Below are 25,202 nucleotides of genomic sequence, written 5' to 3'. Positions count from 1 at the left end.
CTGGTTCTCCCCCTGGGACCAAAGTCAGATTGAAAATTTACTTCCCTTAAGAGCCATCAAACAAATCAGATGTATGTTTCTAAGCTATATTTGGGAACTAGTCATTCCCATAAGAATTATCAACAGAGGGGTAGCTGGGTGGCACAGTGGATAAAGCATTGGCCCTGGAGTCAGGAGGATCTGAGTTCAAATCTGGATTTGGACACTGGATTAGCTGTGTGACCTTAGGCAAGTCACTTAGCCCTGATTGCTCCACAAAAAAAAAAAAAAATACAATGATCCAAGACAATCTCAAAGGACTATTGTTGAAATATAGTATTTACCTCCAAAGAAAGAACTGATATTGGTGGAGCACAGACTGAAGCATGCTATTTTTCACTGTCTTTCTTTTTTCTTTTTATTCAAGTTTTCTTATACAGAATGACTGATATTTTAATGTTTTACATAATCATACATGTATAACCCATATCTGATTGCTTACCACCTCAGGGAGGGGGGAGAAGAGGGAGGAAGAGAGGGATAAAAATTGGAACTCAAAACTATAAATAAAAATGTTTATTATTTAAAAAAAGAATAATTAAGTTAGGAAGGTACCAGATGGCATTATTTCTGCACTACCACCACTACAACCACTACCATCACCACCACCTTGTAACATACCAGGCAAACTCCTCCTTGTCTTGCCTCCATTTCACCCCCTCAGACTCCCCATCCGTGTTCCATGGTAGTTACCTCTGGCATGGAGGCTAGTTTCTAGGGGCCTCTCACAACTGGCCTGATATCCCAGATTTTCCCTTCCAAAGTCAGCTCACTTTGTCTTAATTACTTATTGCCCAATTTTCACATCAAGAATTGCAAAACATCTGAAAAGCATTTGACAAAAAATTGTCAGAATTCCTAATTTTGGCTCAACAACTGGACTCTGCTACTAGCAAGATACTCAAAATACTTCTTAAATTTTGTCCACTCATGATGTCTTTTCACCCAATAAATTTTTATGTAACTCCAGGCATATAGGTATATAACCAAGCTTCTTTTTTTTTTTTGAGGGGCAATTGGGGTTAAGTGACTTGCTCAGGGTCACACAGCTAGTAAGTGTTAAGTGTCTGAGGCCGGATTTGAACTCAGGTACTCCTGACTCCAGGGCCGGTGCTCTATCCACTGCGCCATCTAGCTGCCCCTATAACAAAGCTTCTTAACCTTTTACTGTTGCCAAATGTTTTGTGAACCCCACATTCAGTTACGTAACCCCATATGGGGTTGTGACCCATAATTTAAAAAGCTAGGTTTTAGAACAAGTGACTTTTCTTTTGGAATGCTAGCTTCTTCATCTATAAAATAATAAGGTAGGTGTTGATGATCTTCAAGGTATTTTCCCATTCTGATATTCTATGCTACAGTTGGGGAAATGATGTTTCAAGTTGATATTGGATAAAGTGACCATTGAAGTTCTTTCCTTCTCTGGAATCCTGATATTCTGTGGTTTCATATTCTCTGTTTTATCACTAATTTGCCGTGTAATTTTTGAGGAATTCATAAAGTCACAGGATTTAGAGCTGGAAGGTTCCTTAGTGATCATCTAGTTTCTCACTTTATAGATAAGAAAAATGAGCCCTATGGAGGGTAACTGGTTTATCAAAGGTACAAAACTGATAAGTAGCAGAATCAGTATTTGAGTCCAGGTTTTCTGAACTGAACCCCAACCAGTAGACTTTGAAGTGTGCTGGGTTATCTGCCCTAGCCCCTCTGGACCTCTGCTTTTCCCTCCTTAAAATGGGAAAGAAGAAGGAGGAGGAGAAAAGGAAAAGGAGAAGGAGAAGGAGAAGGGAAAAAGGAGGAGAAGAAGGAGAAGGAGAAGGAGAAAAAGAAGGAGAAGATGACAAAGATGACAACAATGACAATGATGCCAACGATAATGAAGACTACTTCCCAGACTCACTGTGATCCTTATGTAGTATTCATTCTCATATAAGCTATTTACCACACATTCTCAGGGCTTGCATTTCTCCATGGTTACACTATGGTTTATATTTTTACAAGTCCTCATGAGATAGTTAAGTAAATAAGATGTTACAAAGCTCTTGATTTCAGTTAAAGCAGGAGAAGAAGGCCAATTCTCAGAAAATGACTGAGGCAGGTGTATATCTCCCTGATAGGTAGATAATATGGGGCAGGCAAGCCAACCCTGCTGAAGCAGAAAGGCGCCCTGAAAGAAAGACAGAAGGCAGCATGTGTCAGACAAGTCAATTGACCTCTATCATGACTACAACCCTCTGCTCAGATCCCATTAGAGATATCCCAGAACCCTGAAGATGCTTGAGGACGAGTAATGCTCTCCAGATCACTGACCCTACTTCCAGCTCATCGGTAAGTCCAATTCTGCAGCCATCAATGAGGAGAACAATTCCATTAGAGGAGTGCACTTTTCTCATCACCACCACTGGCTGAGAGGCAGCACTCCCTCACCCTGCTCTCATCCCTGCTTCCAACTCAGCTCTTGAAGACATCATCCCCAGAAGCAACTACCCCTGGAAATGTAGCATCACTACTTCTCCTACTCCTTGTGCTGCAATCACAGCTATTGAAGGCTCAGGAAAAAAAAAGAAATGGAAAAATGTTCTTGCCATCAGAGTCTCTGTTACTGTCAAATTTTTCAACATCAGAAACTAATATAATTTAATCAGTGGAAATGACATTAAAGGGATCATCTAGGTGGCACAGTGGATAAAGCAGTGGCCTTGGATTCAGGAGGACCCGAGTTCAAATCCAGATCCAGACACTAGACACTTACTAGCTGTGTGATCCTGGGCAAGTCACTTAACCCTCATTGCCCTGAAAAAAGAAAGAAACAACATCAAAGGAAATAAGTTGCCATCTGCTTTGCTGTTAGACACCAAGGACCATGAGATCCTTCTATTTGACTTACTGCTTTTTTTTTTTTTTGGTGAGGCAATTGGGGTTAAGTGACTTGCCCAGGGTTACACAGCTAATAAGTGTTAAGTGTCTGAGGCCCCATTTGAACTCAGGCCCTCCTGACTCCAGGGCCCATACTCTATCCACTGTGCCACCTAGCTACCCCCTGACTTACTGCTCAAACTGCTTTTATATGTCATCTCCTTGTATCAGAACATAACCTCATTGAGAGCAGGGTCTATCTTGCATTTTTATTTGAATCTTGACCCTTAGCACAGAGCTTTTTTGAATATAACAAGTATTTATTAAATGCTTTTGAAAATTCATTCATTCATAATAATACCTCACATTTATTTAATCACAAGATTTCCAAAATCTTTCCTCAAAATAAGCTGTGTGCAATTAGTGTAGGTATTTCTACTTCTATTGTACAGATGAGAAAACTGAAGTGTCCATGGACACATGGCTAGTTGATATTTAAGACAGGAGCCCAAATATCCTGGATGCAAGGTCAGGATTCTTTCCTCTAAACTGTACGGCCTCTTTCAGTGCTTCTGAGGACCCCAGGTATGTGAACATTGTTCTTTCCTATCCCTGATCACAAAAAAACCTGTTATCCTATTTATGCTCTTGTGGAGAAAGCTGAAACAGGCAGGGAGCCAGGATCTTATTACAAAGATCCTTGGGTCTTTAAAGGATTAGAATAGGTGGCTGCCTATATCTTATGATATGAAGGGGGCAATACAAGGTCTTGCATGCTTACAAATATGCTTCCTGTTGGTTTTCCTACCCCTACCCTCCCTTCCTGTTGTCGGAATCATTTCTTTGAATTACACAACAGAAGTTGGGCCATTGTTTCAAAAGAACCTGGGGAAAATATATAATTTCCCATTTTACACAGATTACTGAGTGACAGGTAAAGACAGAAAGAGACAGAGAGAAAGAGGGAGACACAGGGAGAGACAGAGAGGAGTGACAGAAAGACAGAGAAACAGAGACACACAGAGAAAGAGACACACACACAAACAAAGGGGGAGAGAGAGAACGAGGGAGAGAATTCTGAAAGATTGGGGTGGATCACTTAAAAGGGAGGACAAACCTGGGGTGATAAGTTGCCCTAGATGAGTAAGGATCCATCAAAAAGAGGTGTAGCTGAAAATGATGTATGAATGTTAGAAGGTGGGATGCATTGTGTATGTGTAAGTTGTCCTCTATGCGACCTTGTTTAAACTTGCTTTGCCTTTTGTTTTTAATATTCAGAAGAAAAGGGGGCCTGGCCTCTTTAAGAAGCCAGATTGAAAAAATGCAGGAACTGTTCACTCAAAGGGAGCAGCTCAGAGTGAATTAGGAGAGAGCTCTGAACTCAAGTTCTATTCTGTGTGTTCATTCTTTGTCAGGTATATTATGTCCCAACCTCTCAGTGTTGTTCTAAGTAACCTTAAGTTGCAAAGAGGATGCTGATTTCCTTTGATAGAGGAAGTTTGCACATATAAGTGTTCCCTATATAGATGAAGTCATAGTCCCTATAGAATAATATCTGCTGAGCATTTCTATGTCTCTTGGTAATCCTTGCCTGAAGAAAATCTACCCTTGGGGGCTCAGGGACCACTGTTCACCTGGTGGCAGTTGCCTGAAGTGCTAGCAGGAGTTAATTAGCTTTTCTAGTGCTTTTATCATGAGCACTAATGATACAGATTGCTTGGAAGTGACCTTAGACAATGATGATAATGAGAATAATAATAAGAGCTCACATACATATAGGGCCTCACCTGTTTAAAACCTCCCTTACACTCATTATTTCACTCAATCTTGGCAAAACCTTTCCAAAGGATGGTTTGAATATTATTGTCTCCATTTATGCAAAATGATGAAACTGAGACTCCAGGGCTTGCTGAAGTTCACATATATAGTTAGGAAAATCCGGATTTAATGCTCTTGCCACTGTATCATGCTGCTAAGATTTTAGAGATCATTTAGTCAGTCAGCTGGTTTAGTAGAAAGAGAGGGTATGGAGTCAAAAAGATCTGAATTAAAATATGACCTCAGATATTTACTAGCTGTGTGACCCTGGGTAAGTCACTTAACTTCTGCCTGACTTAGTTTCATTGGCTGGAAGATGGAGATAATAGCATCTATCTCCCAGTGTTGTCATTTAGGATCAGATAAGGGAATATTTGTAAGGCACTTTGCACAATGCCTGGCTTGTAGAAGATACTTAATAAATGTTTGTGTCCTTCCTTAGTCCAATAATTTCATTTTAACGGATGAGCATTAACTAAAGCCTCTAGAGGCAGACTGACGTCCCCACGGTCACATAACCTCTTTGGGGTTGGTGCTGTCTGGGCATTGAAGCCATATTGTATCTTAAGTACAGAGCCACTACCTGCCTCTTCAGTTTCTATTTCCTTCCACATTGGTATGGTCCAAGAAGCAGTGCCCTGATCTAACTTCCCTCAATTGTTATAAATTTCCTGAGTTTGACCTTCTTCTTACCACACATGAAGAGAGATTAATAAGAATGGGATTTTAATAGGAAGACTTGGCACTTCTTTTCTAATAATATAGTGAGATCTCATTAGCAGCTTCTTCATTAACAAGCCTTGCCACACATCACACCCTCATTTTACCAAGGATCTCGAGTTCCTCATTTGCAGCTGGCTCTGTCATTACTACTTTCTGGCACCCATGGTGGACTTGTCCTCTTTGGAAAAAGGGAGGGCCTGTAGAATGAAGGAGAGAGCAGGGGATGTGAAGAAGGACAACTTGTATTTACATGGTGTTATACTGCTGAATAATAATAATAAACACAATGATAACTAAAATTTACACAGAGCTTTTTGGTTTATAAAGTACTTTATATGCTATCTCTTTTGTTGTTTACAATAACCCTGTGAGGTAAGTGATGCTATTACTCCCATTTTACAGACGAGAGAACTGAAACTGAAAGACTTTAGATTCTTTGCCCACATTTGTACAACTAGTAAGTATCTGAAGTAGTATGTGAAATCAGTTCTTCCTGAATCCAAGTTCAGCAGGATTTCTGGGATACCATCTAGCTGTTTCATTCGTATATGGCACCTGCAGGGTTTACAAAGTGCTAGTCTCACAATAACTCTGTGATATAGATAGTCAGGTATTATTATCTCAGTTTATCCATGAGAGACCTGATACTCAGGTTAGAAGCCAAAGTCACACCAACAGTCTATGTTGGGACTAGGATTTGAACCCATTTCCTGATCTCACGTCTGTTGCCCTTTCCACCACATACAGTGATTCACTAACAGCAGCTGTGAAGTGGATACCTCAAGTATTATTGTTCTTATTATTTACAGATAAGGAAACTGAAGTTTAGAGACATGTGGTAATTTGCTCATTCATCATCATAGAGCTCCTAAGGATGGGAGCTAAACCTCCAACTTACATCTTGGAGTGTAGGGTGTGTTCAGGGAAGACTAGCACTTCTGGTGTTAGGCTGCCAAGCCCTTTTCAGGGTTGTTTTCCACCTTTGGTGTCTACCTGATCCACCTAACTCTCACCTGAGGTTCCAAGAAGCTGCAGCACGCACAGCAGCCACACTCCAATGAACCATTTCAGCAGACAGGCTAAACCAGGTTGATGGTAACTGAGGGTTCTCAAACCCATTGGTGAGTTAGAGGGATATCTACCGCAAGCATATAAAGACTTTCGCCCCCCAGTGGAATGGATAGATGAGAAGAATTTGTTCCAGTGGCCTTAAAGACAACTGAAGCAGACACTGTGGAGCACTTAGAGCCTGGTCAGACACCGAAGATGCCAGGGTCATCCGCTGCATCTCAAGCCATCGCCAGTCATCTTGACTCTGTCCTGCCACTGGACGGTGGTGATCCTGGAAGCTGACTACTTCATCCAACCCTGCCTTATTGAAATGCAATTTATGCCTAATTAAAAGATATTGCCCATACCATCTTACCATTTTTACCTATTTTAAAGTCCTGTGGCTTACCGGTGTGATGTTTAAAATCTAAATTGTGGTTGCCTTAAATTAGAAGCTTTAGCACCAGTCCTTGGGCATTAAACATTTATTAAAGCATACAGATATTCCCATGGAGTTCAGAAAGTTAAGAAAAAAGCCTATTTAGCCTAGAGTTCCAGCCTGGTCTGGTTCTTCCTCAAGCCCTCTGCCACAAGCCTGCTTCAATCATGAACTCTCTCCAGCAAACTGATTGTGGAAGCTTTTTATAGGTCTGGAACAGAGGGGTCCTTACACACTGCTTCAAGCTGATTGGTTGGCATCATCCAAATCCATTGGTTCTCAAGGTGTTCTCAAGGTGTGATTACAATCCAGTTAACTCGAAGTAGGCTAATCAGCAGTTAATCACTCTCACTTGATTCAATCAGTCTAGATTAATCTCCAGGTGGGTCTTTGAGTATCTGCTAAATCTCATTATCTCATCACATCCCCCCCTTTGTTTCTTCTAGGAACAGGTGTTCCTTGATGAAACAGTAAAAAAAAAAAAAAGCTTTGCCAGTAATCAAATCAAACAATGAAAGTTCTTAAAAATGTGAATTGAGAAGACAAGAATTTTTAAAAATCTTCATTTCATCACCAGTGGCACAGACAAAACTGATGCTAGAGAACTCCACATTTTCTACCATAAAGAACATTATGATAGCATTAGAAAAATTAATGACAATTCAGAAACCCCTGCCACTTTGACATGCACAGAATTGGAGAACCAGTTGAAACAATGTGTCATTGGCAAGTGATGAAACAGCAGGTGCAGATACATTGGGAGTTGTAGTCAAAACCCTGCACACAGGCAGCTCAGGGCATAGGGCCGTCTTCTCACTGGAAGTAGCAGTGGGATACAGCAGCCCCCTGCGGGTCTGAGCAGCCTCACATGGACTAATTGTGTCTGACTTGTAGTAGAGCCTTCTGAACTCAGATTGGTCTCATTAGCCACAATCGGATACAATGTAACTTGATTCTAACATCGTAATGTTATTTTGGTCCTCTTTTAGAATGGAGGACAACAGCCACCAACCTTGTCTTCTGACCTCAATGCCGGAGCTCTTCCTAGCCTCTTCTAATTGGAACAGGCTACCTAAAGCATTACAATTTTAATCTAAGATGGGGAGCAGAGTAGGAACGTGAATGTGGATTGGTCCCTGACAATGAGGAAATTAAGGATAGGATGTCAGTGTATATGTTCAGACATGGGGACACACATGTTGTGTTCAGGAGGCAGGATAAGCAGACAGGAGAGGAGAGTTCATGTTTGAAAGTAACAAGAGGCCAGTTCTAGGTTTTGGAATGGGATTATGAGAGTTTGCCCATATGAAGAAGGAAGAGGCATCTTAATGCAATGGAAGGAGATTAGGTTTGGAGGCAGAGACCCTGAACTTAAATTCCATCTCCCTGTGTCCCCGTAGACAGAACACTTATCTTCTCTGCACCTCACTTGTCTCATCTGTACAATGGGGAGATGGGACTAGATAAAGCTCTAAATCTATGCTAAATCACACTGAGTAGAGAAAACAGAGACAGAATAGTCAGCAAGGATGAATTCAAGAGAGAGAGCAAACAAAATCTGCTCTGGGCAGACCACAGGTGGACTATTAGTATCCATTCTTAACCTCCCATTTTAGGAAGGACAGTGAGAGAAGTGTCCACAGGAGTATCATTAGGATGTTGAAGGAGTTGGATACATCACAGAATACAAGATCCCATTAGCCCCATTGTTTGTGGGTCATATAAATTGTAGAACAAAAAGCCAGCTTAAAAATTACCCTCCGACAACTCATCTCCCATGCATACACACACACGCACACACACACACCCCAACACTGTACACAATTCCACAAAAGATATAACAGGCATAACCTTGTTTAATGGTTTTCTTATTATGAATGTTAAGGGAATAGGAATAGTCTTTAAATCTATGATTCATTGGCATACAGAGTTCCCAAGTGAAGAAACTCCCGTTATTCATTCAAGTCAGGACTTGTTTTTTCTAGGAAAAAAAGTCGAATCAAAACAAAAATATCTTAAAGAGATGCCTGGGTCATTTGCCCAAGGTCACAAAGCCAATATGTGTCAGAAGTGGGACTTGAACCCAGGTCTTCCTGACATCAAGATCAGATGTCTCTCTCCTAGATCACACTGTCTCTACTAATATTTAGTGAAACATAAAGGAGAACATGCTTACCAAATGTGTTTGCTGCCTTCTGCAGGAGATCCAATACTAAGTTCAAACTGAGCAAGAGAGATTCTCTATAGATGATGAAATCCTCAAATGCTTCTGTTGGCAAATGACCCACATGTTGTGCTGATTGTATCAAGACCCAGAACATTGCAGAGCCTCCTAAATGAGGCCCTAAGAGTTTGGCTTAAGTCTCCATACAGGAAAAAAAAAGTGGATAAAAGAATACCTATTACTCAGCTGTGTGAAATGCAGGTATTCGAATAACCTACAAAGGGCACCCAATAGTATCTTGGTCTGACACTGAAAAGCAAACACCCCCCCCCACCCTGCTGAAAAATAACTGAGTTTGATCCAGACAGGAGGGAGAGAGAATGGGCTTGGATTGCCTTTGGGAAGTTGTTGTTTTCTTTAAATAGCATCAATGTTCTCTCCAAAATAAGGTGCATCTTAAAAAAATCTTACAGTAATGTTATAGTACTGTAAACCATGAAACACTGGCATGGGGACAGCTAGGTGGTGCAGTGTATAAAGCCCCAGCCCTAGATTCAGGAGGACCTGAGTTCAAATCTGACCTCAGACTCCTGACACTTACCAGCTGTGTGACCTTGGGCAAGTCACTTAACCCTCATTGCCCTGCAAACAAACAAACAAACAAACAAACAAACAACAACAATAAAAACACTGACTTGTTTGAAGAATTGAAATTGAACATGAGTTGAGCATCACTCAAAGGATGGAAACTCAAACTGAAGCTCATCCAGAAGGCAGCACAGAGGCATATAAAGCATATTAGGAGGGTGTGATATATTATAAACAAGGAATTATGAAGGGGTGTTGGAATATTTGAACACGTGCACAAAGGTCTGTTTGCCCAACAGTAGGGAATTGAACCAGGTAACCCCCTTGAGAACCATTCAGATCAAAAGATCTATAATTCAATGAATCTTTCCATCCAATGAAACCAGTGAAATCTGCCAAAGATAGGCCTAAGAACTTAGTGCAGCTTCCACTGAACAGTGTACTCCAAGAGATGGGTGAGAATTATAGATCTGACAATTATTAACTTGGTCACCTCAGTCAGGTCCCTTTACCTCTTGGAGTCCCAGGTTACTTACTTATAAAATGAAAATAACATACTTTTACTATGTTGTAGGATTATTGTAATTAAAGAAATATATAAACCTTAAAATAATGAATGTGTTGGTAAATGTTTACCAACTGACTTGCCAAAAATAATTTCACACTTTTAAGTTTATCCTTTATCATTAACATTTTTTCCATCACTTCTTAAGTCTAGACAATAAGTAAAACAATAACTCAAACACTGATTTGTACTTTCTGAGGTGTAAGTGTTACCACTTTCTGAGGTGTAAGTGCTCATGCTGAAATTTTAACAAATTGGCTCTTGTAAGCTGGTTTGAGCTGGCTCCAGTACACTCCTGGCTAAAGTGCTGTAGAAATGTGTGATTGTTATTTTTTAAATTGAAATAAACAAGCACTTATTCAGTGCTTCCTATGTGCCATGGACAATGTTAAATGTTGGGGTTAGGAAGACAAAAATAAGACAATTGTTATCTTTGAGGAGCTCAGGAAAATAACATCTATGCAGATTAGTAAAAGTGAAATTAGATAAAGCAAAGATAAAATAAGTTCAGGGTAACCTGAGAAAACATAAAGGGCCTCATGTAGGAGGTGCCACTGGAGATGAAATTTAAGAGAGGTAGGGATTCCAAGAGGATGTAATGAGGAGGTAGAGCAATCTTGGCATGGGAGATAACTTGTGTAAAGGTGGGAGATGAAGTGTCATTTATAGAGAAGAGAAAGTAGGCCAAATTGGCTGTAATATAGAGTGTGAGAAGGAGGAAAATGTGAAACCATCTGGAAAGATAGGTTGGAACCAAGTTAGAAAGGACTTTAAATGTCATACAGGAGACTATATTTTATTCCAGAAACAATAGAGAATCACTAAAGCTTCTTGAGAAGGGGAGTGATATGATCACACCTGCCCCTTAGGAATATGAATTTGGCAGCTCTATGGTGTATGGATTGGGGAATGGAGAAATGTTAGGCAAGGAGAGCTATTATAAAACTATTTTGATTGTGCAGGTAAGAGGGAATGAAGGCCCAGACAAGGGTGTTGGCCATGTGAGTGGAGAGAAGGGAATGGATGGGAGAGATGATGATGAAGTGGCAGAATAAACACATGAATTGGCAACTGATTGGGCTAGGGGAGTGAGAGAGGGTGAAGAGTCAAGGATAACTTGGAGGTTGTGAAACTGTAAAGAATTAATTGTTATTTGAGGTTTTTATGCCTCGGCCGCACTGGCCTGGGGCTCCGCAAACCGCATGATGCTCCACCCAATGGTTGTAGCCATTGCCAGGGTTTTGACACCTCACGTCATCACCACTCGCCAATGCCTACATGGGCCTGGCAAAATTATAATGATTGGAAGCAGGGGCAGCTAGATGGCGCAGTGGATAGAGCACTGGGCCTGGATTTGGGAGTACCTGAGTTCAAATCTGGCCTCAGACACTTAACATGTACTAGCTGCATGACCCTGGGCAAGTCACTTAACCCCAATTGCCCCTCAAAAAAAACAAAACAAAAAACAAAACAAAACAAAATAATGATTGGAAGCCTAGTGAGGGCAGTCATGTGACTGTCAGAGCGGCCATCCCATTGGCTGGGGCTGTGTGGGTTGTTTCTAGGTTTGGGGGAGGAGAATTGGGCATTCTAGGTGGAAGCTGGAAAGCGACCAGGCATTCTGCTGTGTATTTTCAGCTGATTCCTGGGTGGTGGTATTTTTCAGGTATTATAATTTCCCTTCCCCCATTTTGTTTTCTTTCCCTTGATCATACTGATCCTGTTTGTGTTTTTTTTTTTAGTTCATTCTTGTTAAAATAAATCTTGTTCTGTTTTGAGGGAGACTGCCAGTCTCCTTCCTTTCCCCAGTATTGTGGCAAGACTGCACTCCCCAATTAAAAATTGGTACCCACAAAACTCAGTGAGTAGAAGAATCTTAGGAAGTTAGGAAGAGAAGAAGGCCTTAGGGGGAAGTTGGAAAAGTAATTTGGAACGTAAGGACTCAGAGTCAGAGGTAAGATATAAAATCATGGAATGGGGAGAGAGAGAGACAGAGACAGAGACAGACAGAGACAGAGGGAAACAAAGAGAGACAGAGACCAAGAGAAAACATTAAGTGCTTACAATGAGCCAGGTGCTATGCTAACCCCTATCTACCCAAGGTATCTAGAGGCAGAATCAATAAACTCAGCAAGAAGGAGCATTTATAACTAATAGTAACCTTATAAATCATGTACTCCAATGTCCTCACTTCTACCTTGAGTTGGAACCTTGGGAGACATTCAGAGAAAGAATACAGCATGTGTGTGTGTGTGTGTGTGTGTGTGTGTGTGTGTGTGTGTGTGTGTGTTGGGCAAGGCTGCCCCTAGGACTTTGAGAGTAATAGTTTACCACTACACACATCACTTTACAATTATAAAGGACTTTAACTCATTTAAAAGTGTCATGATCCCCCTTTATTGATGTGTAAACTAAATATCAGAGAGGATGTGACTGGCCCAAGGTCACATAGCTGGTTGATGACAAACCTGGAACTCAGACTTAGCTCTTGTGAAGCTGGTATTGTTTCAATTACACAAAGATGATTCCTATGGGATGTTATTGTAGAGTTTCCATCTGCTCTAAAATCCTTTCTTCCCACCTGATTTTATTTTACAGAAGAAGAAGCAAGTCAACAAAGATTAAATAACTTCCTCAGGGACACAGAGACAATTAGTAGCAGACCAGAAACTGGCTCATAGTCATAGAACCCTAACATCATGGAATGAAAGATCTAGAACTTAAAAAATTGAATGTTAAGAGTTAGAGGAACTAAGATGAATCCCGGAATAAAGAGAATTCCATTTTCTGAAGCATTTTCAGAGGTAGATTTTATTGTTATAATTTTTTACAAAGGAAGCTAAATATGTTTTAAAACCAGTCACATCAAAGGGAAAAAGGTGAATTTGAATCAAGCCCAATTCAGTTTAACTGATAGTTATTAAATACCTACTATGTACAAAAGCTCAGCAACTCTTCCTTACATGCCTTAAAACTTTTCCATTTATTCACATATGAAAACTGCTTCCCATCCTGTGAATATTTCTACATTAGTCTTCTCTAGTTGATGAAAACCCACTCTTAAGTGTCAGTTTATTGGAAAGAACTTGGAATTTGGCTTCAGGAAATTAGACAAGTTCCACAGACTCTGCCAATAACTTGCTTTGGCACCCCAAAGCAAGTCACTCCATCTTTCCAAGTCTCAGTATCCTTATCTGCAAAATGAGAGGGTTGGATTATATAATTTCTAAATTTTCTGATTCTCTGAACCAACAATCAGGAAACCAGGGTCCTGATACCTATTACCATGGCCTTGAAATGTCCCCTTTCTGCCCAGAATTTCCTCTTCTGTAAAATAAGTTAAACGACTGCTCAACTCTCCTACTTCTCAGGCCTGGTATGACCCCATATATGGTAAAGTCCTTTGTCACTGTGACCTACTATGTGAATGTCAGCTGTGACTTATTCCATCTGGCTTGTTTTCTGGAAGAAAATTTTTTTTCCCTTTGCCAAAGACTGTTTTTTACTTTGCTGGCGAAAACTCAGCCTCCCAGGAGAGAGCAGATCCCCATTTCAGTGTTTTCTGATGTCCATTGGAAAGCTTAAAAATACACATACATAGGTCTCCATTTTCCTAAGCAGGCTGTGCTCAAATTGGAAAGCAAAGCATTGAAGCAAACTCTTCTGAGAATTGTGAGTGACTATTATGTCCCACTGATGCAACAAATCTATATATAGAACTGCCTTCCAGGTAGCAGTCCTCTCTTTCACAACTTACAGCACTTACCTGATTCCAGATGGAGAGGGGGCAGGACTGAGAGTGAGGAATTCTCCTTCAATTGGATCCTGTTCATTTAAGTCCAATTCTCTCAAAGACTGCTGGATTTAGAGTTAGAAGGGCTTGTTTCAAAAATTATCTCTGCTACTTGTTGTCTATGTGATTTTGGGAAACCCACTTTACTATTCTGGACCCACAGTTTTCTCATCTGTAAAAGGTTGTAGTTGGGCATGATGATTCTTGAAGTCTCTTTGCCCTCAAAATCTATGCTCCTATGATTCATTCAATTCAATTCACTTCCTCTAAGTCAATCAACTTAAATGAGCAAACTTATTAAACATCTATTGTGGAAGGTGGTGGTAGAGATTCAAAGTTTAGGTAATATATAATAACTTCCCACCTGTAGTTTATAGCTTGGTTAGGAGAAATGATGGAAATACATCAATAAATTCACTTCAAGATCGAAAGAATATAACAGTTTAGTTCATGTCTTCACCAATGAAAATCAGTTTGCTCCTTGACAGTAATGAGACTAGAACAGAAAAGGAACAAAAAGTCCATCTAATTCAGTAACCCCCCTCCCCTCATTCTATGGGTGAGAAAATGGAGGCACAGGGAGAGAAATTAAGTGACTTTTCCAGGTCACACAGAAGGTAAGTGTCAAAGTGGTATTTGATCACAGGCCTTTATGAGTTTAGGTCTGGCATGACTCCACTATACCACACTGCCTCTTAGTGTACCTTAGTTGCTATGCAAAAAAAGGTTCACCATCTTTTTGTCCACCTTTTTTGGTGATAAGCTTATTCTCACTTAGCTAAGCTGATCCTCAGATGACAGTTATGTGGTCTGGGCATCAACTTGTCAATGAGGCCTTTCCATTTTTGTAGAAAATTGTACAGTTATCATTATATTGCCATAATCTTGCAGACTTCAGGCCACCTGAATGAGGCATAGGAGGACGATTTTGCTTCAATGAACAGATAAATAGAATATAACAGGCCACAAGTCAATGTATTAGAGTCATTAGATCAGAGTTCTGTGTTGGATATGATAGGTAGAAGGCATCGGGGGGAGCAGGGAAGACTCTTTAGGGGATGCAGCATTTCAGCATGGCTTTAAAGGATAGGTATGTAGGTTTTAAACAGGTGGACATAGGGAGGGCCTTCTTTGCATTGAAATGACATGAACACAGGCATAAAAGCAAAATGTATACGCAAAGGAGAGTGAATAATCCAGGTTGAGGTCTGGAATAAAGCTCCATTCTCACAGTTGGAAAAATTCCCTCTCTTTGGGCCAGATTCCTGTTTCACAAAATGAGGGTGTTTTATGACATAGTCTCTTTGGTCAACTCTACCATATTTGACTCTTCCAAGAAGGATTCTGGGAGGGAGAAAGCAAACTGATTACTGAGGAACTTCAGAGGACTTTAGGAATAAAGAGTAATGTTATTGAATTAGGGTTTGTATCAGTAGAAGAAGCAGCTTCCTGAGTTGGGTGATGAGATAGTTGCCAACAAAGAGCCCAATTATCACCTTTGTCGACCTGCTGTGGAGATAGGGCATTGCCCTATTCAGGATGCATTAATTTGGGGGTGAGGTTTTATACCAGATTAGAAGGCATAAAGACAGCTTAATATAGTGGATAGGACATAGGCTGGCAGCCCAAATACTTGGTTTGTATGCTTAACTCTATCACTTGTGTGATCTTGGACAAACATCACTTTACCTCTGAATCCATTTCCTTATAAAATAAATGTTGGGTTTGGGCTTAACTATTTCTAAGTCCTTTCCAGATCTAATATATTCTAGTTTTAAATCTTAAGAAACAGTGACACAATAATATAATGATAACAATAAACCATGTTGTCCCTTCACCCCCAGCAGCCAACATGGGTCGTGTTCGGACCAAGACCGTGAAGAAAGCAGAGCGGGTCATCATCGAAAAGTACTACACCCGCCTGGGCAACGACTTCCACACCAACAAGCGCATGTGCGAGAAGATTGCCATCATCCCCAGCAAGAAGCTCTGCAACAGGATTGCCGGATATGTTACTCATCTGATGAAGCGAATCCAGAGAGGCCCTGGGAAAGGGATCTCCATCAAGTTGCAGGAAGAAAAAAGAGAAAGGAGGGATAACTATGTCCCTGAGGTCTCTGCTTTGGATCAGGAGACTAATCTTACGCATTTTATCTTCACAACAACCCTAGAAGGTAGGTGTTGTTGTTGTTGCTATTATCATCTTCCACTTTACACATGAAGAAACTAAAGCAGACAGAGGTTTAGTGACTTTTCCAAGGATACACAGAACCATATCTGGTACTGGATTTGAACTCAGGTCTTCTTGTTTCCAGTTCCTCAACTCTATCCATTTTGCTACTTAGCTGATATAATGTTTTAGGATATTCACTACATAACTTTTTCTTTATAAAAATGCAGTGAGACAAACATTGCAAGGATTGTTGTTCCCATTTTGTAGCTGAAAATAATTGAAATACGAATTGATTTGCCCATTCATACAGCTAAGGAAAATTCAATCCAGAGCATAAGCCTGGGTACCCTAGCTTGAATTCACTGTTCTTTCCAATATAGGGTATTATTCCAGTATTCTGCTTTCAAAAATGAAAGATGACAGGAGGGCAGGTTGTGATAATAACAAGGAAGGAGAGTACCCAAGGACAGACCAGAGGAGGCATAATGAAAACCATGGTGGTCTTGGCATTAAGACAGATCTGAGTCCAAATCCTGCCTCAGGGACAGGATCTGATGCTGTTTGACCAGGGGCAAATCCATCCTCTATGCCTCAGTTTCTCATCTATAAAATGGGGTGGTAATACCTGTGATATTTATCCTTCAGTGATGTCAAGAGATAAGGTGAAATAAGATGTGTAAAGCTCATGAAAACCAGTTACTATTTTTGAAAGGTGATAATTGCCTTTTAGAAATAATGGTTGACTTGGCATCAGGCATCCCAGCCTCAAATCCTACCTCAGACACACACTGGTTACATGAAAAGGATGTAGTGCATAGATTATTGTGTTGAATTTGGCATTAGGAAATTCTGAGTTCAAATCTAGTCTCAGACACTAGCTGTGTGACCCTGGGCAAGTCACTTCTATGTCTGCCTCAGTTTCCTCATCTGTAAATAAGGATATTAATAGCACCTAACTACCAGAGTAGTTGTAAGAATCAAATGATATGGAATGAGCTTTTCAAGTGTTAAAGAACAGTATGAATGCTAGCTTATTCTTGTTATTAAAATAGGAATAATAATAATACCTTCTTACCTACTTTATAGGGATGTTGTAAGGAAAGGACTTTTCAGAATTTAAGATTCTATAAAATGTGATCTTTTATTTTAGAGCAGAAAAATGGCACAGAATAGAAGTGGGAGAATGTCAATGACAGATTGCTTTGACTTTCCAGGGTAACCCAGTTAGTAATAAATATGGCCCAAGCTCTGCATCACTATGCTGGGATTTGCTTTTCCCATGCTTTGACAGAAATTGACCAAGATGGTCTCTAAAAGTGTCTCTCACCAGGGAGTGAGGCTGATAACGTTGCACAACTCTGCCTCACTTAATTCCAGTTCATGCATGAGTCAAGACATTACTCCATGATATCATTGTTCCTCTCTTAAAATTAAGGAAAAACAAAAACAAATGCAGCATGATATAATGTATAGAAATATGACCTTGGGGCCAGGAAAACTTGGGCTAAAGTCCAGTCTCTGATACCTACTGGATATGTGACCTTAGAATAGTGGCTTAACCTCTGAGGACTAATGATGCTCTAAGATTATAGAAAGTATCTACTTTTTATAGTAGAGAAAGTAGTACTAAATAGTAGTAGTAAGTAGTGGTAATAGTAGTAGCAGGAAGAAGTAGTAGTGGTGGTAGTAGTAGTAGTATAACAGCAGCAGCAGTAGTAGTAGTAGTAGTAGTAGTAGTAGTAGTAGTAGTAAAGAGTAATATTAATAGTAGGGAGGGAACTCCCTCGGCAGGGATGTCTTTCCATCAATGAAATCACAAGTACAGTCCCCATCCTATTTTATTCATATGCATATATTTGTTTTCTCCCCTGATAGACTGCAAACTCCTTAAGGATACAACAGTTTCATTTCTGTCTTTTTTTGTGTGTGACTCTCTCCTTAAGGATACAACAGTTTCATTTCTGTCTTTTTTTGTGTGTGACTCTCCTGGACAAGTCACTTAACTTGTTTGCCTCAATTTCCTTATTTGTAAAATTAGCTTGAGAAAGAAATGGTAAACCACTCCAGTATCTTTGCCAAGAAAACTCCAAACAGGAACACAGATTCAGATATGACTGAAAAATGACAGAACAACAAGATATGTGATATAGATAAAAATTACTTGTAATGGACTATATAAATATCTATGATTACTTTATTAGTAAAGTTTGTCCATATTCCCACACCTAACAATGGCTCTTAACATTTTCATAATCTCTGTCCTCCTCTCAACATATTTCTGGGTTTTTGCAAAGCCTTTAATCAATCAGAATTCACAGTCTGATATTAAGTGCACTGATGTCTCCTGGGAGTATCGTCCAATGGTCACAAGTCTCATGTCAACATGAGCTTCTTACAAGGATCAATTCACCCGCCATATTCAAACTGAGGCAGGAATGTCACTTTTTCCTTCATGTCTTGAAGATCACCCTCTGATGTTTACCTTTCTTTTAAGAAAAAGCTAGCTGAAAAAGGCCCCTTTGATTTCAAAAGTCTTGCCTTGAAGTTACATAGAATCCCCTAGAAGACTGGGTGCAAAGTGAAGTTTTGAAATTCCTAGTATCTCATGAGACCAGCAGTCAAACAATTCAGGGATCCAAGCAGGTCAGTCATCAGCTAGAAGAGATTCTGAGGACAAGGGAATGAACACGAAATCAGCCTGATGAGAATCATTTGGTGGCTCATTAGAGGATTGGGTGTGGAGTAGGATTTGGTTCGGTGGTTCATTTTGTATCACAGAAGCTTAGAATTCATCTAATTCAACCACTACTTGAAAGTGAATCCCATTTATTTGAAAAAATATTGAAGTTCCTACTATACATTCAAGGTTCTGTGATAAGATCTAGGGATATAAAAATGAAAAAAAATTCTACCTTCAAGGAGTTTATAATTTATAGGGGCATGGGGATACAATATGTACACATATATGACTATTGCTTTGAGACCATTGCTTCTTGTTCTTCTAACTTAGAGATTCTGTGATTCTATGAACTCACTAGATCCTAAAATAGCCTTTATTACCTTTGATTATTGCACTGAAGAGTTCATTAAACAAATTCAATTCAATTCAATATACCTTTCTTAATGCAGCCTAAGATTGCAAGAGCTTTTGTTACTGTCATACCACGCAGATAATTCATATTGAACTTCTGCTTTGCTAAAATGCCCGTCTCTTTTAAAAAAATTCCAGTTAATCCACAATCCTGCAGCAGAGAGCAAAGCATTCAACATAGCTTAAGTAGGAAGATGCAAGTTTGGGTAGGCTTGGTGGAACAAGATAACATTATGTTCAATAAATTCCAGACACCAACTCAATAGTGTCTTGTGCAAAGCAAGGGCAAGTGTTTTCATTCATAAATTCCCATATGGTTCAGAGTTGGCGAAGGAAAATGATGTCTGTGTGTGTGTGTGTGTGTGTTTGTGAGAGAGAGAGAGAGAGAGAGAGAGAGTTCATGCTTCCTTTATTTCCACCTGACTCGGTTGGTACAGGGACCAACAAAGTTTCAAAACAATAATATTGGCCTTTTAGTTGGCATCTTGTGCTTAAGACTGAATACTCTTTATAACAGTGTACCATCCTGTATCACTGAAGTATTTGTCTTATATTTTTGTTAGGGGCATACTTTCACCATGAAACATCATTTTTCTCAGTCTATTGACTCAGAATCATGGGAGAAACACTTGACTTAGAGCCAGAAGACCTAGCATCAAGTCCTGTCTCTAACACTTCCTTCTTGTTTTTGTTTTTGTTTTTTTTTTTTGTTTGGTTTTGTGGGGCAATGAGGGTTAAGTGACTTGCCCAGGGTCACACAGCCAGTGTCAAGTGTCTGAGGCTGGATTTGAACTCAGGTCCTCCTGAATCCAAGGCCAGTGCTTTATCCACTGCGCCACCTAGCTGCCCCTCTAATGCTTCCTTCTTGTGATTGTAGACAACTGACTTCATCTCTCTAAACCTCAATTTCTTCATCTTTAAAGTGGGTATTTTTATACACATACACACACATTGTGTAATGTGAAAATTAGAGTGCTACCAACATGCTGAGAAAGATATTACAGGGAAGCTCCACCAAGAAAAGAACACATGTGACTTAGCATCTGGAAATGACCCTTTCTGGGGTTTCAAAGATCAGATCAGTGTCAGGAAGTCATGTCTGCCTACTGTTAGTCATGTCAGTCAGTGCTACTAACCAATTAGCTTGGAGCTGTGTGTGAGGACGGCCTTGTTTCCTGTTTCACAGGAGGCTTCTGGGAGAAGCTGCAGAGGAGCAAGGTCTTTTCAGGTCTAGACTTCAGCTTGGTGGCAGGGATAGGCAGAATAGGGAGAGTATACAAATCTCATACTTTATCCACGTGTTTCTCTTTACTAACCCCTAATATACTTAAATAAATACTTAATGCCCAAAGATTGGTGCAATACATTTTCTTTTTTTCTTTTCTGGGGGTGAGGCAATTGGGATTAAGTGACTTGTCCAGGGTCACACAGCTAGTAAGTGTCAAGTGTCTGAGGCCGGATTTAAACTCAGGTCCTCCTGAACCCAGGGCTGGTGCTTACATTTTCTAATTTAAGGTGACCACTCATTAGATTTTAGACATCACAGCTAGAATTTTAGACCTTAAAGTTGTTATATAATATAACTTAATAATGGTAAATATATTATTTGCATATAAATCATGTGTATAGTGAATGTATTAGAGCAGTTAGGTGGCACAATGGATAGAGTGCTTTGTCTGGAGTTAGGAATATTCACCTTCCTGAATTAAAATCTGGCCTCATATATTTACTAGCTGTGTGACTCTGGGCAAGTCACTTCATCCTGTTTACCTCAGTTCTTCATATGTAAAATGAACTGGTAAAGGAAATGGCAAACCACTCCAGTATCTTTGCCAAGAAAATCTCACATGGGATCATAAAGTATTGGACACAACTGAAAAATGACTCAACAACATATATGTATGTATATGTGTGTGTATATGTGTGTATGTGCCCACATGTGTGTTTAAACAGTTTCACAAAGTTTTGTGGAAGGAATTTTGTAAACCAACACATAAATGGAACTCACAACATATATTATAAACATGGCAGACTGAAATATTTCTAAAGCTATATCACACAGTCAGGAATTGCCACTAGATCTCTGGCCTTGGAGCTGAACATACCTGGAATAACTACCAGCATGGTATGGTGCAATAGCACTGTCTTTTATTCTGAACCAATTAATTTCCAGGGACTTTGGAACAGGCAATTGAAAATGGCCTATTTGCCAGAACTGTGGCTATTTTGGTTGGAGTCATTTGTGAGACAGCACATATGTATCTTGGCAGCAGTCAGTATAACCCTTAGAATCCCCAGAGAGATAATCCATTTCTGGTTGTGACTTTAACCCTCTCTTTACTGTGAAAGTTTCTTTAAAAAACTCTTTAGAATCAGAACAGGAATCATGCCATTCTCTACATTAATTCCTTCAGAACCTAGTATAGTACTAGGCACAAAATAGGAGTTTACTGAATATTATTGATTAATTGATTGATTGCTTTACACTGGTATGCCTAAGAGTATTTTCTATAGGGATATTTTTGCAGGAACTGACCCATCAGAAAATCCAGTTCACACAGTGTTCAGAGTCTGAACACATGCACAATGTTGAGCTATAAACACATGTATGTATATATCTATGTACATAATCTAGGTAGATATTCATCTATGTATGTATATATACATACATAGACACATATATATTTACATGTGTATGTATGTGTATCCTATTCTTTCTTCACGTTACTGGTACTTTTATAGGAGGAGGTATGTTTTGTGTTCCATGTTCTTAAGATAGTGACGTTCCCATGGAGGGGCCCCTAGACTATATATCTGCACTATGCTAAAGGAAATAATGACATGGTTCTGGATGCACTGACAGAGAATATCGATGAACATCTTCCCAAACATCTTTTGAGTATCTAGAGATCAAAGATACCTAAATAGTGTAATCCCTTCAAATGTCCCATGATTCTTATGGTCATAACCATAACCAAAGAGGTTTATATATTCTCAAAGACCTAAAAGATTTTGAAATCCAATGTAATTTAGGTTTGGTGGGAAAAGGATCAGAAGAAAACTTGAATTGCAAGAGAAAAAGACTTGTGAAGATGATTTGGAGAGCTTTGGAATTATGAATATGGTCAGAGATTGGATTTATATAAGGAGGATATGGAAAGACTTGAGGAGAGAGAGAAGAAAAAGGTCTTGAAATGAAGAAGAGAGGGAAATGTTAATGTTAAAGAATACATGGTTTAGCAGGATGTGTGAATTGACCCTAAAATATATTTTAAGTATATTTTAAGCTCACCCACAGTGATTTCATAGTATATTAGAAAGAATACTAGGCCTGAACAAAGCTTTCCAAATCACAGTATGTTCGGGTACTTAATGATACTCAGTTAAAATGAAAGGTAGACCCCATGCTGGATTCTTATAATAGCTTCCTATTGGTCTCAGAACCAACATGAATGGGTGAAGGATTTCATTTCATTAAAAAGGAAATCATTCACCCCACTAAAAATAATCTCTTCCTTCTTAGATTTTTTTTTTGTCTGATGCTGTCATTTGTTTCCAGCACACACAGCTTTTATTTCTTTTTATCTTTAGTATTTAACATAGTGACTGGTGCATAGTAAGCACTTAATGTTTTTTGACTGACTGACTATATTCAACTTACATGTTTACCTGTCTGATCATTTCTAATGGATTCCTTGAGCCATAGACTGTGTTGTTGGCTCTTTGTTCCATTTTTCTTCTTCATGTCCTCAGTGCCTATCGTATTCTCCTTCACATAGGAGGGCCTTGGGAAAAGTTCATTGAATTTAATTTGTTGAATTAACTTTTTTAGAGATAGGCAAAGGTAGAAAGGGTTGTCCTAGTACCGAGTGAATTCAGAGAATCTCGAAGTTATAAGGCACATCTGGTCCAATGTGCACCTGAACAGGAATTCTCACTACAACATCGATCATTGAACAAGTATTTGTGAAGTGTTCACTGTGTACTTAGCATTGTATTAAGATATAGGGATGCAAAAAAGGGGGGGATCACCCTTGCCTCCAGGACTGCTCACATTCTATAGAAAAGACAACATGTAGAATGGAAAGAATATGGATGGAATGATTAGGCATGTGCCCCAACTAGACATGTATAAAATCTCCATGGAATAAATAGAAGATAAGCTTGGGAGGGGTGGGGGTGGCACTAGCAGCTGGGGAGACAAAGAAAAGCCTCTTTCAGAAGGTGGTATTTAGTCAATTCTTGAAGGAAGCTAGAAAAACTGAAGATAAGAAGGGAGAACATCCCAGCCTTGGCAGGGGGGGTGGGGGGGCACTGATACAGCAAAAACACAAAGAAGTGAGGTGGAATATCATATCTAAGGAACAACAAGAAAGCTAGTTGACTGGATCATAGAAAGTGTGAAGGGGAATGACGTCTAAGAAGAGTAGGAACATATGATGAGGCAGGTTGAGAAAAATTTTAACTGCCAATGGAGGATTTTTTGTTTGATCTTAGAGGTAATAAGGAACCACTAGATTTTCTTGAGTAAGAGATTGGTATCAACAAGTTGTCCCCTTGAAAACCTTCAGTGAAACAGAATCCAGTACTACATAGCACAACACATTCCACTGGGATTATTTAAACTGTCAGGATGATTTTCTTTATTGACATCAAGCCAAATCTATAGAGCTACACTACAATCTACTACTCTGAATTCCATTTTTTGAACCAAGCAGAAATATCTAATCTCTTCAACATGAGGACTCATCAAATACTTGAAGAAAGTTATCTACATCTCTCATTATATCTTCACTTCTCTAAGCTAAATGTCCTCATATGGCATACTTCAGTACTCATATGGCATACTCATGTGGCATATGGTACACTCACTATCCTGGTTACCCTCTGAATTTTCCCAGTTTGTCAATGTCCTTTCTAAAATGAAACACTCAAAACTCAACAGAATACTCCAAGTTGGGTCTGACCAAAGCAGAGTGTAGCAGAATTAACACTTCCTGTGTTTGATCAGTTTGGGATAAATAGAGTTTGAAATTTACACTTTTAATTCATTTAGAAATTTCCAGTAAGAAGTTGATGATATGGAATTAAAGCTTAGCAGGGAGATCAAGGCTGGAAATATAAATCTAGACATAAGCCTAAAGATGATAATTAAACCTATGAAAACAGACAAGGTCAGGAGACATAGGATAGGGCTTTGGAGCACACCTGTAGTTAAGGGGCCCATTAGGAATGATCCAGCAGCGAAAGAAACTTGTCTCAAAGCTGTCTTCTATTCCAAAATAAAGTTGATTCATTTAACTGGAATTTACATTTATCTTTATTAAATCATTTTCTTACATTTTCCTATCCTCTTTGCTTGTCAATGTCTTTTTTAATTTCTTTGCTATTCAACGTGCTAGCTATCCCTCCCAACTTTTCTTCATTTGAAAATTTGATAAGCATGCCATCTGCAATTTCTTCTATGTCTTCTGAAACATGTTAAACAACACAAATAAGGACAGATTTTTGGCATTTTCTTCTAAGCATCTCTCTCCAAGTTGACCTCAAACTATTAATTTCTACACTTTTTTATCCAGCCACTAAATCATCTCTGAATCCACTTGCCATGGATCTCATCTGCAGTAATATCCCATCTTGCAGTTTGCCAATGCCTTCTGAATAGTAGGTATACTTAAATTTGCAGCATTCCTATGATCTTCCACTCTAAAAATCCTCTAAAAAAATAAAGGAATTTAGGTTAATCTGTCATAGTGTCTTCTTTATTAAGCTCCCAGTGACTAACTGCTTCCCTCTTTAAATTCTTACAAATTGTTTTTTAAGTAATACATTCGAAAATACTGTCAAAAAGTAAGTAAACTTACTGCTTTGTGTTTTGAAGACTTTACTCCCTTTCTAGGTTT

The 25,202-nt window shown here is 39.3% G+C and overlaps 1 protein-coding gene across 1 annotated transcript in view; it reads left to right on the top strand.

The window, feature by feature from the left end:
• The first annotated feature begins 15,887 nt into the window (after positions 1-15,887).
• LOC122746120 (40S ribosomal protein S17-like) overlaps positions 15,888-25,202 on the top strand; it is a 62,848-nt gene continuing 53,533 nt past the window's right edge. The window contains exon 1 of the mRNA XM_043991600.1: positions 15,888-16,180. Within this exon, the coding sequence (XP_043847535.1) occupies positions 15,888-16,180 (293 nt within the window). The remainder of the gene's footprint in view (positions 16,181-25,202) is intronic.

The sequence above is a fragment of the Dromiciops gliroides genome, chromosome 1 (genome assembly GCF_019393635.1).
Source record: "Dromiciops gliroides isolate mDroGli1 chromosome 1, mDroGli1.pri, whole genome shotgun sequence".
In the NCBI taxonomy this organism is placed as follows: Eukaryota; Metazoa; Chordata; class Mammalia; order Microbiotheria; family Microbiotheriidae; genus Dromiciops; species Dromiciops gliroides.
The sequence above is the reverse complement of the archived record's forward strand: the minus strand, read 5'-3'. Positions and strand labels throughout refer to the sequence as shown.